The sequence below is a fragment of the Labrus bergylta genome, chromosome 13 (genome assembly GCF_963930695.1).
Source record: "Labrus bergylta chromosome 13, fLabBer1.1, whole genome shotgun sequence".
Taxonomy (NCBI): domain Eukaryota; kingdom Metazoa; phylum Chordata; class Actinopteri; order Labriformes; family Labridae; genus Labrus; species Labrus bergylta.
The window spans coordinates 3,147,654-3,162,971 of record NC_089207.1 but is presented as its reverse complement, the minus strand read 5'-3'; the positions used below and the strand labels follow the sequence as shown (position 1 = coordinate 3,162,971).

The 15,318-nt window shown below is 39.0% G+C and overlaps 1 protein-coding gene across 1 annotated transcript in view; it reads left to right on the top strand.

Annotated features, from left to right (window-relative positions):
* Positions 1–1,617: 1,617 nt before the first annotated feature.
* tmtops2b (teleost multiple tissue opsin 2b) overlaps positions 1,618–15,318 on the top strand; it is a 36,450-nt gene continuing 22,749 nt past the window's right edge. Inside the window, exon 1 of the mRNA XM_020655362.3 lies at positions 1,618–2,504. Within this exon, the coding sequence (XP_020511018.1) occupies positions 2,138–2,504 (367 nt within the window). The 5' untranslated portion in view covers positions 1,618–2,137. The remainder of the gene's footprint in view (positions 2,505–15,318) is intronic.

Below are 15,318 nucleotides of genomic sequence, written 5' to 3'. Positions count from 1 at the left end.
GTAAGGAGGTAGAAGAGCTAAAGGTCAAGTCAATACTGCTCGTGTAAGAATTCAGCATTTGAAAGAAATGATCAAACAAACAGCAAACCTAACTTTTCATGTAACCAGTGAAGGGTGTAAGTAAGATTTTTTCACATCATTACTCGACTTGGGAATACCTTGTGCAGCTAAAGGTTTATTTACTGCAGCATGGTATCAGTGTTATTAATATACCTGCTGTGCTTTATATCCAGCCGCAACCGTCTGAAGAAGAAAGGAGAAAGTGAAGTCGATCTAATCCAACCGAGACGTCAGTCAACTCCAGAACAGGAAAATGTATTTTCTCTTGAGTTCACTGTGAGCATAGTGAGAGTCGTTTGTACCATTTGTGTAGGAAAAACTCTAAAAGTATAGCTGAATCATTCTAATTTTGTAACATTTGTAGTAGGAATAGTAGGTCTTAAGTGGCATTTAGGCTTCTTAAATTTAATTTAAGTTGTTTTTAATATGCAGGTTTGTAAATGTGCCTCCGGCCCGACACGGTTCCAGGAGGCATGCCAATTTATTTTTTTTAATTTGCATGTTCACAAGTTAATTCCCTTTATACAATTTGTATTTCCAACAGTCAGTTAATGTTCAGTATAGATGTATGTATGTCCCTCGGCGTTATCTTGGAAGCTGCAGGAGTGTCTGCAGAAGCTGTGACATTTCAGTGAACATATGTTGGTTCACACATGTTGTCCTTGAGGCAAGGGAGATGAAACAGATGTGTGATACAAACATCTGATCTCATTTCCGGTTGTTTCTTAAAGAAAAAAAAAGACGCATAAAAAAAGTAAACGTTTCTTTAGCTCAACTTTCCCCAGATTGTTGGGATAGTAAGTCTATCCCAACAATCTAACTTTCGATAAAATTACAAATTATTATAATTTCTGTGTATTCAGAACCAAATCCCAACAAAGGTTAGCTCATAGGTAGATGCCACTTGACATAAAGAGCATGTATGGACAGAATTCTTTGTTTTAATAAGACCAATCATTCATTTATGAAGCAGTTGGCAACAGAGACTAAATAATAGATATTTTAAAAAGCAGAAACCTCGAACAGAACCTCATTGGTGGACAACCATCTCCACAAAGCGCTGTGTTGAGAATGTAAGATACTTGGAAACCTGAGCGTAAATAATATTAATATATTTTAGAGAAGGATATGTTTGGAGCATATTAAGATTCATTCATTTTCACATATTATTATTATTTGTTATTTTTTTGTGTAATTACTCGCCCCAGCTGGCCTCCTGTCATTTCGTCAAAAGGGGCCCCCTGGGCAAAGTAACTTGAGTATCTCTGTTCTGGATTATTAATGTGCTGTGATGACCCTTCCCAGAACGTCTGCAATGTACAATCAGCATTCATCTGTCAAATAACCATCCTGCTGTCAGAAACAGAAAAAAAAAGGAAGGGAGGGAAAAAAGTGACTTATGGAACCATAAATAAAGACAGAATTAAAAGAACACACACACATTATAGGCTACACATAGACACACAAACGCCCCCCCCCCTCCCCCTTGGCCCCTGTCATCCCAGTATCTTGTGACGTAAGAGTCGCCTTTATAAGATGCTGAATAGCGGAGCAGCGCGCACTTTACACATCACTGTCCATGTAGCCGGAGCGTCCACTGTGAGCGCGGATTACAATGAAATGAAAACTGGGGATTTCTAAATGACAGTCTCCCCACACGTAAAAAAAAGAAGAAGAACAGAGCAGGGAGGAGAAGCTAGATTCTTGTGTAAAAATGTTGCGATTGATGGTAGTTATCCCAAGATATCATGGCGTCACAAGAAGCTGAAATGCGCTGAATTTAAATAAGTAAAGGCGCGGTGCGTTCAGGGAACAAACAGGTGGCACTTTTCCTATTTGCTTTTACAGCCTTTTTATTTTTTATTTTTTTGCTCTTGCTTCCGTGTCAGCTTTCTAGCTGAATGTTTTTTTTTTATATCAGTGGATATGCGTTTTGAAAAGATGAAGTGCTCTGTTCTGATGTCCCAGAGGAAAAGCAGCAAGGAGACAAACTGCAATTCATAAACTTTCCAGAGGAGCGCGGTGAAAAGTCAAAACTAGCAAAAAGCCGCTTCAGAGTGGACACAAGCTCCGATGAATGGACAGCAGGATGTTTTCTGGTCAGGCTGGTCTGAATTACAGCTTCAACCTGAGCGATGACCAGGATCTGGAGGACGCACCTGCGGGCAGAGGGAAGCTCTCCCCGGCGGGCTTCGTGGCGCTGTCCGTGGTGCTGGGCTTTATCATGACTTTCGGCTTCCTCAACAACTTTGTCGTGCTGCTGCTGTTCTGCAAATTCAAGAAGCTGCGGACGCCGGTGAACATGCTGCTGCTGAACATCAGCGTGAGCGACATGCTGGTGTGTTTGTTCGGCACCACGCTCAGCTTCGCCTCCAGTGTCCGCGGGAAGTGGCTGCTGGGGCGCAGCGGCTGCAGCTGGTACGGCTTCATCAACTCCTGCTTCGGTAAGACCATCAGTGTATTCCCGACTTACTTTGCAAAATGCCTGAGCAGAAACACACCTGCTACTGGTATATGTTTGAGAAAATAATTTCAGGTAGGCTATACCAGCCAAAGAAAGTAGCCTAGACAACAAGAACAACACATTTTTTGGAAACCAACATCACCAAAAATTGACTTCAATGTACTTTTACATACTGAAATCTGTGCTTCAAATGTTGGTTTATCATGTACTACAAATTTTCGTTCAACATTTTCAGAAGTGACCAAATGACCCAAACTATTAATACAAGTCATATAAAGCATCAGGGCTACAAATCATCACATACCTTAAGAACTAATGATATCTAAACAATACCTGCCTTCTTTTAAATCACTCCTTAAAACCTACATTTAGGCTACATATAGTGGCCTTTTTTAGAGTAAATCTGTTCATAGTATGCTTTTTTAATTATTTTTTATTTCACCTCCTTTTACTGTCCACATTCTTTTATTGTTATATTATTTAAAGAGCTTACTGGTTTAACTGGCAATTGTTTAATTTGAATTGGTCCATATAACCTTAGTACTTTATCTTGCTCTATGAACAGCTCTGACCCCATACGCTCAATATTTTTATGTTATATTACCCTGACTGTGTGCAGTGTTTTATCTGGGGGTGTAAAGCACTTTTGCAAGGTGCCATATAGATAAATGTATTAGCCTATTATTATTATTGTACTACGGGAACTAAAAAAAAAAAAGGAACCCTATAGATTACATTCAAAAGGCTGACATTCCATGTTGCAGCACACAGATGACTGTGAGGACTGATGTGTGGAGTGAGAGCATGGTGTCTCACCGCAACATCTGTTTAATGACTTCACTGGCATGACTCACATGATTTAAAGTTGTAAACACTCATTTGTGGAAATAATGTCATTCCTGGTGGAGGACCCTTTGTCTGGAGGTCTCAGCATGTGCAAAGGCCATTGTGATGTCAGACTTAAAAACTATAGAGATATAGTAGACTGCATATATGTCTGATGCTGGTGCATCATTATGAAACAGCTGCCATGGACAGACATGATGTCACAGGGACATGTCACAGGTTAGCTTTCTGTCCACACAAAAAAGTGATTAAAAAGTTAGCTTATCACTGCCCTCTAGTGGACAAAGTTTGTAACTCGTTTTGGCATTTCTGTGCTTGAATTTCTGTTATCTAATGGCAAATGTTTTTGGATGTGTCTGCTTAAATATTTAACTGGCCAAGGAACAAAAAAAATACATCAGTCAAGCTTTCAGTCTACTTTGTATTCCTACCTTTTTTCCAGCCAAATGTGAAATGTTCCACTGAGCAGGGTTAGCTGTCAGATTCAGAAATTCCTGCATCATGCTGTTAATGACCTCCCACAGGTATCTCGTCTAAAGAAATAACCAGAGTTTTTTTTCCCCACATCCGAACAACCTGGGGAACTTCATCTTTTGTCAATCAAACCTTTGTTACAGGAAATGTCAATGATGGATAAGGACATCTATTTTTTAGATTTTTACTTCATCTCTTTGTCTTTTTTTCACACAGAAGACAAAGAGAGCAGGCCAGGGCTTTCCCAGACGTGTTACATGTTGTTAAATCTGGACACCCAGAGGGGGCTGTGACAGATAGAGGAAGAAATTCAATGCAAACACGCTCAATGCATACTTCTGATAACATTCGGAGGAATTTGATGATAAAAACAATGAGTTGTCGATTCTTGTGCATGTGTATGTTTGCTTTTTGTTTATCCCAAAAGACCAAAAGACTTCCTTTAAGTGTTTAAAAGGAGCTTCACATGACAATCTAGACGTAAGCTCAGAGGCTTGTACAGATCACTAATGCCTACATGTGAAGGGCTTAAAACATTTTTACATAATATAACCTTTGATTAGATCTTAATATTGTGAAGCTATTCCTTTAATTTGATGATTTTTGGGGTCTTACAGAAACCATTCTACTTGGAAACCATCGTAAAACTATAAAAAAGTATCTGTTTTCTGTTTTAAAAGATTAATATTTTCAGTAGCAACTTATGAGCATTGTACTTGCAAAAGAGATTTTTTCTAGTTTTTGAAAAAGAACATGAAAAAAGTATTCCACATATAAGTACTGAGGCTTTTTTCCATGTCAGGTCTTCAGTTTGATAGCAGCTGTTCCTGTTGTTGCACTATAGTCTGTGTAGGTTAGTGCTTTGTACATTATTTCACATCAAACTGTGATTTTGATGAAAGATTTACACTTTAAAAAGATCATCAGACATTAGAGGAAACATGATTTGATGAAGTGCTGGCTTCTTCTTACAACAACGTAGCAGCCATTATGTCCTCCTCCTAAGTTTTGATTCCACTGCAGAGAGTAGTTTGTTTTGACCAAAGGAGGTAGGGTTAGGGTTAAGGAACCCCCAATGGCCGTTGTGGACGCAAACAGCAGATCAAGCGGTGTTGCAGCAATGGTGGGCAGGCAGATATAACTGATTCTACCTGAACCTAAAAAAGCCTCAGCATTTTCTAATAAGCTCCAAGAACAGAAAAGTGGCTAAACACTGAAGCTTCTGTGTCTGGAACATGGCAACAAGCACATGGACTCTAGGGAGGATGGAGACATCTCTCCAATGTTTTGAATTTGGACTGCAGTACCCATTTTTTAACGCTACATGTCAGACTTACATGTTGCTCCTTTGATTCATTGATAAAAGATAATACTTACATTGCTTGAGTTGTCAAATGATTTGAACACTGCAATGACCAATCAAGGTGACCGTATATATTTGGTACTCCACTGAATGTAGTGACTATACTGCAAAGCTGCTTCTCTACAGGCTTCTGTATGGGACTGATTAAAAATGACTATTCAGTCCTCTTGCTAAGCCCATATGCAATACTGAACACACAACTTGACACTGACGCAAAGATAATCAAACAAACACCGCAGATAGTTCTCATTTTGGGTTTCCTCATGGAACAGCTGAAGCCTTACCACGTTGTATTTATTTGGTTTTTATCACATTTCTTTCACAAATGACTTTTTTTTCTTTCAGTTTCTTATCTTTTTTTTGTTGCATTGACGTTTTTTTTGCTTCTGGTTTTTGCACCTGCGGCTTTTTATTTGCCCTCACAGATAAACAGAACGGAATTAATATATTTGAAAAAATAAAATATGCTACTATGTGTCATACTGGGTTTTTGAAATCAGCATGCGCATATTTTGACTTTGTTGTCCCTCTGGGCTCCTGTATTGAGCGGTTTGTGCGAGGCTTTTGTACGCAGGGCTTTACTCAGCATGGCTGTGCATGCTGGAGGCAGTTGTTATCTCAGTGCTGTTCACTGAGTCAGTTGGGCACCTGGCACCAGCGGACATATACAAACGTTTCTTTTGTGACACCTGCAAGCTTTTTATTTATTTGCAGGATTTGGCAAGAAAATCCAGACACTGAATTCACAAATGCAAAGTACTCCGGTTGGAAGCTTTGGAACAGCACATCAGACTGAATTCATGAGATTCAGCAACCTTGAGGATGGCAGAGCAAAAGTCATATAATAAATACAACTTTTAAATCCTATCCTTCAAATGCAAAAAAGAATAAAGGAAGATGTTTTTTTTACTACAGAAACCCACGACTGTCTACAATGAATGAGAAGCACGAGTCCCGCTGGCTGTGTTGTTGTTGAGGCCATGTTTACATACAGAAGACGAGACAGCCTGCTCCTCTCCTTGCCTGTTTTTTTGAACTAGAGAAAAGAAGAATAATATACTCACTTGAGCGTTTTTAGATCACGGTCATTCCGTATAAATATTCATGCAATGTGAAGCTACCAGCTAATTAAAGAGTGCTAACATAACCATTAACACAACAATGCAGGACTCAGGCATTTGCAGCTTGATTCAAGGACAATTTTGTCCGCCCTTTGAACTTGACTCCTTTTGTGCGAAAGCGAGGATTAGGGGGGTTGGAGGTGTGTCGCTGGAGGAGAGTGGAGGCTTCAGTATGGTGGAGGTGAGGCTAAACAGCAGTTTGTTTTAATTTCACGCTGGTGCTCAAGGGAAACAAGTCGCTCATGCTTCCTTTAAGTACAGTCACACATAAACACACAAAAAGCAACATGAAGGCCAAATCCATCGGAGAAAAGAAATGTTTAAAGGACTGCTTGACATAAAGTTCTCAGCAGACTCAGGAGGCAGTTTGTTCAATAGAAGGGTAATAGTGACTACGTGCACCTTCATCTCGATGAGTTGTTTTTCTAGGTACATTAAAGTCTTTCTATGTGATTTTTCACACTTAAATGTAGAAATCAAGAATATCCTCTGAAAATAACTCTGTGAGTCATGACTGTCTACAATGGGTGTAACACCCGAGTCCCACTGTCTGTGATGCTTTCAGAGTTTTCAGAGTCCTATCTTCAGTTTGTTTACATCGCCAGGACGGCCGGCTGACTCCTCCCCTCGTGTATAAAAGTTGTTTAATTGAGGGACTAGAGAAAAGAAGAATAACATACTGTACTCACTGCTTAACTGTGTTTCTAGATCACGCTCATTTCAGGTAAATTTACATGCAGTGTGAAGATACCAGCATAATAAAGATCGCTAGCATTAGCATGCTAACACAACAATGCAGCACGAGTTGTTTTGGTTTCATGCTGGTGCTCAAGGGCGACATCTGCTGGATCAAAAAATCACATATAAAGCCTTTAATGAGGTCTGTACCTGATGATTGAAAAAAAAAAAAAAAACATACAATAAATAAAGTCGACATCACTTCAATCGAGAATGTACACTAACGTGTGTCCACAAACACCAAGAATGAAATTCACCACCTGGTACATGTTGTTCTCCAAGTAGTTTCCTTTAAAAAAAAAACATTAAATCATCAGTTTTGCAGTCCTTTGGTGCGTGTCTATGTAAGGAGTTGGCAAAGTGTTTAAGTTAAACTGCAAACAACCACATTAACGTCTGACTCAGATTATTAACTTCATCTCTAAATCTCAACGCCACCTTCCTCGACCTGTAGTATTTCCTTCACACTAGCCTCACATCACTGCAGGGGCACTAACTCACACCACATGCTCTATGATATATATCATTATTGATCACCAGCTGTTCAAGGTTGGTTTCAAACAAGGGTTTAATTTATACTGCAGAGAGCGCTGAAGCCCCCTTCGGGTCTTTTAAGTGTCCAATTTCCACTCGTCTTTGCTGTAAGTCACCTTCTCTGTCACTTTACCTCAGGTCTGCTGGAAAAGAACAGACCAGTGGACACTAGCATGATGTATGATGACTCATATGAATCACTTCTTATTCTATAGATCTACTGCAGTATTATGCTCTAGTAGTTTAACAGGTGTTCTGTTAGTACCCACTGACTCAGCAGTTTGTGAAAGAGCAGAATTGTACAGCGAGAAGAAAGACATCATAACCCTGTGCCTTTATTCAGAAAGCCATGTGACTAACTGAACAAAGTGATGGAAGTACAATAGTAAACCTTTTACCTGAATGTTCCTTTCTTTCAGTCATGGTGAGGGATTGTTGAGCAGAAGTTTTTCAAGTATTCAGTCAGACATGACTTCCTGTGTAGGGGCGTGTGCAGACTTTTTTATTTTTCAAAGGAGTGGACCAACACTGACTTGTGCATAAAGTCTGGATGCAAAGACATGATTGTTTAAGTAGCTTTCAGTTTAAACAGTTGTATGTATTTTTTTAAAAAAGATAACAGAACTGAGTGGCGGTATACAAACCTCTTAGTTATTTCTTTTAGAACAACAAAAGAAGTTTAATTAAATGTCATAGTTTAAAATGTACAGGTCTAATTTTACCAAATGTTTTCAAATTGTACATAGGTATTGAGTCTTATTTGTATCTATTGTAATGCCTGCACATTTATGCAGATTAGATCCAATCGGGTTCATTTATATGGGAGGGGGGAAAGCATTGGGGGGGAAAATGTTTTATTTCATGCATACTGGATGGTTGATCTGTCTGTCTGTGTCTGTCTGTGTCTGTCTGAGTGTGTGTGTCTGTCTGTGTGTGTGTGCGTGTTACGCCCCACCATAAGGCGGCCCTATGGGTCTAACAGCAAACCATACATTGACCCATTAAAAGACACTAACCACCTTAACAAAAGTCAAAACAAAGGGATTTATTACAATATGACACACTAAATGATAACAAAGATCTAAAGCAAAACAAGAGACAACAGACGATGCCTGACTGAGCAGCACAGCAGTCCCAACTCAAAATGCGTCTCTTTCTGCAGCCAGCACTGGCCTTTTAAGCACTGAGGCCAGGTGTACCTCGTTGTGCAATTAGTAGCTTCACCTGGGCTCACTCTCACTCCTGCTTCTGTAGTCTTTATTGTTTGTGTATTTTATTTTGAAGGGGTGAATATTCATAAGGGGAGGAAGTAAAATCAGAAACCAGGTGGCTTATTGACAAATATTATCAGTTAGTTTTAGTCATGAGCAAAAATGGATTTGTTGGTTGTCTCCATGTTGGTCAGCGGGCTTTACCTAGCACGAGTGAGAGTGACACCGAGGTAGAATAAAAAAAACTGGCAATATCAGAGAGTGGCAGCACATTCATCATGTCTGTGGTTCTCATGAGAAGAACACCTAAACAACAACATGTCAGTCATATTCAGCACGAAGACAAGGATCAGTGGTTAAAATGTAGCAGCACCACAGCTAGAAATGCCAGAAAATAGTGGAAAAACAAGACAAAAACATGGCCTTCAAAATCCTTTCAGCTGAAGGAATGCATTAAATCGTTTTTTTAAAAGCATCCCCAGGCTTTAAGTTTTTATTCAGGCAGACATTTGCCTTCAGCTGCATAAAGTCAGTAAGCATCAAAGCTGTTTTTCAGTTAACAAGTGGGAAAAAAAAGTACCAAAATATCAAAGTCTTAGCTGTACATCCAATTAAAATGACATGTTTACCCTCAAAATAATGTGGTTCTGATTCAACACTGCTGATTTGAATGGAGTAAACATGAAGCCAGGGGAAACTGCTTTATACTGATCGTGTTGGATTTGCTTTTCCAGTCGAATGGTCAGAAACGGGAGGACGTTCAATCCTGATGTTCCTCAAAGGTTAATATGACGTTGAATATCATCCATATGAATTCTAGTGGGATGTAATAATCCCCGAATTAATTCTGCTTGTCAACGGCGATCATTATTATGGAATATGTGTAATAGTAATAGTCTTTAGCCTGCTCATTTTCAGCTGGTGAATGATGTGTTATTGAGACAACAAGCATAAAAAACACATTAAGATAAAAAAAAAAAATTGTCACCGTTCTAATGAAAATCCTATAATCATCACTCCTTATATGACTACAGGACAGGTGTGCAAAACAGCATTCAGTAATGACGGTCGACAGATGGAAACACAAGAGGGATGGGAGTAAACATGTTTGGATTTTTCTTTTTTTTTGCCTATGTTATTAGTTTTTTCCAATTAATTAAATGCCCCCTCTTTTCCATAATACTCAATTTCCTGTGTTGCACCAAGACATGAGCTCTGATATGTTTCCTTTGCCAGCAGAATAATCTCTCTGTGTACCTTTCCTGCAGCCCAGAAAGCTCAGCTCTTTCTCCTAACACAAATCAAGCAGAAAGCATACATTGCTATCATTCTCTTTAAGTATAAGCAAACAAACAATGTGCAGCCTTTGACTTTCAATCCTAAAACCAAACATTCAGAAAGCCCAGTCAGATAGTATTGTGCGTTTTGTCCATACATGCAGTTTTATCAGATTTGAAATGAATAAATCATTATCAGACTGAATTATATCAAAGAGACCAGAACCAACAATGCCTGTGTATTTGAGAGTCCCCTGACCTGTCTGTGGCCCCCTGACTCACGCCTCCTTGTGGCCCCACTGAGGACAAAAAGTCATCGTGAAAGGTTGCAAATGTAAAGATGAATTTTATGAAAAGGTTAAGTGGCTGATTTATGTGATACAGCAGGGAAAATGTGGTAGTTGTAAGGATAAGTCAAAAACAAAGGAATAAAGCATCGGGGTTCAACACTTTAGACAGTAAAGCTTTAAATGGAAAAAAATACACAAAAATACTATTTTGCCCACACTTGTATTTCATTGCTAATTCCTACACAAAACACTGTCAAGTACATTATTCTTTCAGTGTCTGATCCAACCTTCACAACAGGGTCCTAAGACACTGACAAGACTCTTCTCCTCTGTCGCCCCCCGGTGGTGGAATGAACTTCCAAACTCCATGTGATCTGCAGAGTCCCTCTGCACCTTTAAGAAAAAGCTAAAGACCCAGCTCTTTCATGAATAGCTACTAACTTAATGATGATGGTCTCCATATTATTGATGATGATGATGGTAATGACGATGGTTTTTGTTTGATAACGACGACTTATAAGATGGTTTCTATACTGATTAGAGCTCTCAAGAACTGCCCTCAATGTTGTGCTTTGCCTCTGGTCACTTCCTGTCAGCACCTGTGTGTCCAATCAGACTCAAAGCTGATCGTTTGCTCTTACTCACATTGTTCCCTTTTTTCTAGATCCTTGCTTGTGTTGTACTTACTCTCTGATGTACGTCACTTTGGATAAAAGCGTCTGCTAAGTGAATTGTAGAATTGTAGAATTGTAGTATAAGATTCTCTGTTGTTTGTTTGCTAAAAAAAACAAAGGATTTTGATTTTATGATTACATGTTTTCTTTGCAGTCGACAGTATACAAAATCGAAATACAAAAAAGGTGAAAACCTCAGGGAAATATATATTCATTCACTGTTTCTTTTTGCAGCATTCGCGTCAGGGAATAACCATCTGTGTGCGGTATTGTGAATCTAAAACAGCGACAGCCATGGATTTCAATCAGCATTAAGAGCAAACACACATATTGCTGCATTGATCTGTGTGTGTTTGTTTGTCCCATGATGACATGTTGGGTTAGACTCAGACTGAAATAAATAAATCCATACGACTGCATTTTGAAAATAATCCCGGTTTCCTGACCACACAAATAGCCGTTAGTTTGAGTACTGTGATTTCACAAAGTGCTGCCCATGCTCCCCGCACAGCGATTGAACTCTTAAAACCAGGTCTCATGCAGACACTCAGGCTGATCACACAGGTGACGTCAGTTAAAGTCAGCAAGGTTTCGGTGCTTAAAGGCTTAGATTGTGTTCACGATATAATGAAATGTGTGGTAGAGAAAGGAAAGACTCCCCATGTTTAACAGTTAGGAGTGTGTACGTCATCCAGATGTCATATTACAGAACTGGTGGTGTTTAATCCTAACAGCCTCTGTATGAACACTTCTACATTACTGATAAGAAACCTCATAAATTAAGGAGGACGTTTACTGCTACTTTAATAAGCACGTTTCCTTATTTTTCCTAACCCTACCCTAAATATAAGAATAAAAAAAGAATCATTTCCGATTTTGATCATATAATACGACAAGTATGGGTCTAATTAACTACAATAAACTTCTTTATTAAACAAATAGTGATGAGTCTTTACAATCATGAAAATTCAACCAGGCCATCAGCTAAAACCCGTTTCATTCAGGTATTAGTAATGGTGGTCTCTACAGAGCCTGATGACGTGGTGCAGACCGAAGAGTCTTTGCTAACATTAGACCCAGGTGGTATACCAATGTTAGATGTAAGTTAGTCATTTAAAAAGGATGCACAGGGCAGGATTTGTCTTTAGCTATACACACAGTTACAAAGTAGATTAAGTAAAGGCATGTACAAAAAAGTGCTTTAATTGTCAAGTCAGATCTATTATTCAAGTATTTTGACTTTATTTAAGATGTAACAGTTCATAATATGACTATCCAAATGTATTATGTCAAATATGTGTGTAAAAGAGTGTTGTTGGTTTAAGCAGAATATGTCCATATGTGTTCAGATATTTGTAATATTTTATAAAAGGTTTAAACTGCAAATAATCACATTGTGAGGTCGTGTAATGCCCAAGCCAAATTGAATGGCAATGGTTTAGCAATGATTTAGCAATTGTAGTGTACGATATACGTGATGAAGTTAAGACAAAGCGTAGGCTGCATGTTACCGGAAAAATAATACATAAAATATTACTGATTTATTTTTAAAATAAGCTTTAATGGCAGCTGCTTACACCATGTGTTGTTTAGGTTCATGACTATTCATGTCTGAATCTCATTGATGTAGGTGTCGGGGGTTTTTACCATGTCTGTCCATTTTCTGCCTAAAGGGAATAAATTAGGACACACTTGATAAATTTTTCACTTCAGGTGTTGAGCAGTGCTGGACGGAGTTTAGTTATATATAATAAAGCATTATAGTTAATAATGCACAGCCAACATTAAGCATTCCTAGATCACGTTTGGGCATCATAGCGATCATTGTATGCCTACTACTGTTGCTACCTATCATCAAAAAAGTGTTTTAAAACTCACCACTCAGGGACATGTTGAAATAAAAAAAATTTTGATTGCAAGGCTGCTGCATCCTCTTCTGATTACCACTCAAAAAAATCAAGCCCTTAGTGTACTCATTCCAACCACAGGCTTTGCACTGTTGCTTTGCTTCTGTGGCTCTAAACGTGCAATCTATTCTGATACTCCATACTGCAGAGTATCTTGTTTTTGCTTGGATAAACAGCCGGCTCTTCACGAGAGAGCAGAGTACAAAGGGCAGAGGCGAGGAGGGATGTCTGATCTGATTCATCAGGTTAAAAAAGTTCATCACAGTGGGTTATTTTCACCCCGAAATCTGATTTATCAGCATGCAAACACTCCCTTTTCTTTTACTAGGAAATAAAACAGGCCACCATGGATCCGAGCTAAATGTAGACACTGCCAAGAGAGATCGTCCCTTTTCTGAATCAACTGTATTAAGAACTGTAGGGATTTTAAACGGTGTGGGGAAACCTCTGAGGATGAGTCAGTTGGCACAACGTCTCTTATATAATTCAATTTGCGTCATTTTTATATAAAAACGTGAAATCAAAGTGTGTTTTTTTCCCGAAGGCTGTTTTTCTTTGAGGGAGATTTGTGTTGGCCCTTTTGACACTCTGGTGACCTGCCCAGAAATAAGCTTGTGTTTCTAGATATTGTACGTTGTCTTCATGAAATTTGTCTTCAGATGTTTGACTCTTCAGTTTAATCTGGACTAAATATTTCAGATTGGTAAATGGTACTAAAACAATTTAAATGTTTATTCTGTGGGAGTGTTTGTGTGCCCGATTTTACAGCAGTGGGTGTACAGTTAGAGGATTTTATGCCTTCTTACTCCATGTTTCTTGAACAACAATAGAGAACAAACCACATGACGTATTTTTGTAGGCCAACCCGGAAGTAGCATCGCCATGGCGTCTAACAAGAATTCGCCTATGGGAATCTTTCATTGGATTTTGGATCATTGCAGAAAATAATCTCTGTGTTAAACACACGTTTCTGAAGCGTAGGCGTTTTGTTCAGCAGGCTAATCTTCACAGATGAACGCCATTTTTATGATGTTTGAAGCGTTAATGCGGCCGACAGAAGTAAAAAGCTAACGTTATGCTAAAGCTAACTACACCACGGTGGGATGATTGTGACATCACTAGCGTTATGCTTCAGACGATCTCCGATAAACTAATCCACGTAGCTTAATAAATAGTTTACTAACATAATATTCACCTTAACCTAAAGATTAAACCTACAGGAGACATCTCCGACTAGTGAGAGAGTTCCCGCCCTCTGTGTCCGGCGTGATGACCTTTAATGTCCCCGACAACCACTGTAGTCACATTTAGCCGCTTGTTAGCAACCGCCTTTTTAAAGACGAGTAAAAACTTCAAACTTCACAAGTGGAGGTATTACCTAACGTAGTTTATGTGGTCTATCAAAACACCAACATCTCTTCAGCTTCTGTTAACCACAGACCTTATTTCAGGCGTTAACCACAAACACATTCAAAATCCCCGTTGACTTTTAGATGTTAGACCCCATGGCGCTCAAATGCTAACTTACTTCAGGGTTTTAGGACTCATTCCTGTGGCGCTCTATACAGACTAGTTAGTCTGATGGGGTATAGCAAGAAGACTACTTTGTATATCGCAGAAAAAAAGGATGTTTTGGCTCAGATCTTGACATATTTATGTACAGCGGTCCACAAGTGCAAGTACAGCCCAAAAGATGTCCATAAAAAACAGCAGAAATTAAATCATATAAAATACCTCCAAACAAGTATCTATTTGTGAACATAATTCAAATTATTATAAAGTAGAGAGAAAGTGAAGGAAAAAAACAGATAACAAAAACCCATGAAAAACTCTGCATGTCAGGTCCTCACAACGACGTGCTCCAGGCCAGGAGGGGGCGCTGTAACTACTGGGAAAGCAGTGTTTGCTACTTGAATAATGGCAGTATAAATGTGCACCTGCAAAATGGGGGAGAATCATAAAGTTCAGGAACGTCAGAGAGGAAGTACTAGCAGCAAATGAGTCATAGCCTTTAATGTTGGATTTGAAAATGACATTGGTTTATCTCAGGAAGCATTAGTCCTCTATAAAATGTTCTGCAGCTGTTTTTAGTGATCAACTTAATCTGTATTTAATCTAATACGTCTTTGTCCTCTCCAATGCACATTTTAAAAGCAGGGTCGGGTTTGAGTGATGTAAGTCTTGATGGAAGATGTATTTTCTTTTTTGATATAGCACATGCTGCAGTGGACTCGAAATGTGGGGTGGGCTAGGGGGATGGGGGGGGGCAAAGTGCCCTCTTGGATGCCCCTCTGTTGGATGAAACATGATAAAGTGCCCTTTTAAAGTGGAAAAATCGTGATAAAGTGCTCCTCACTCT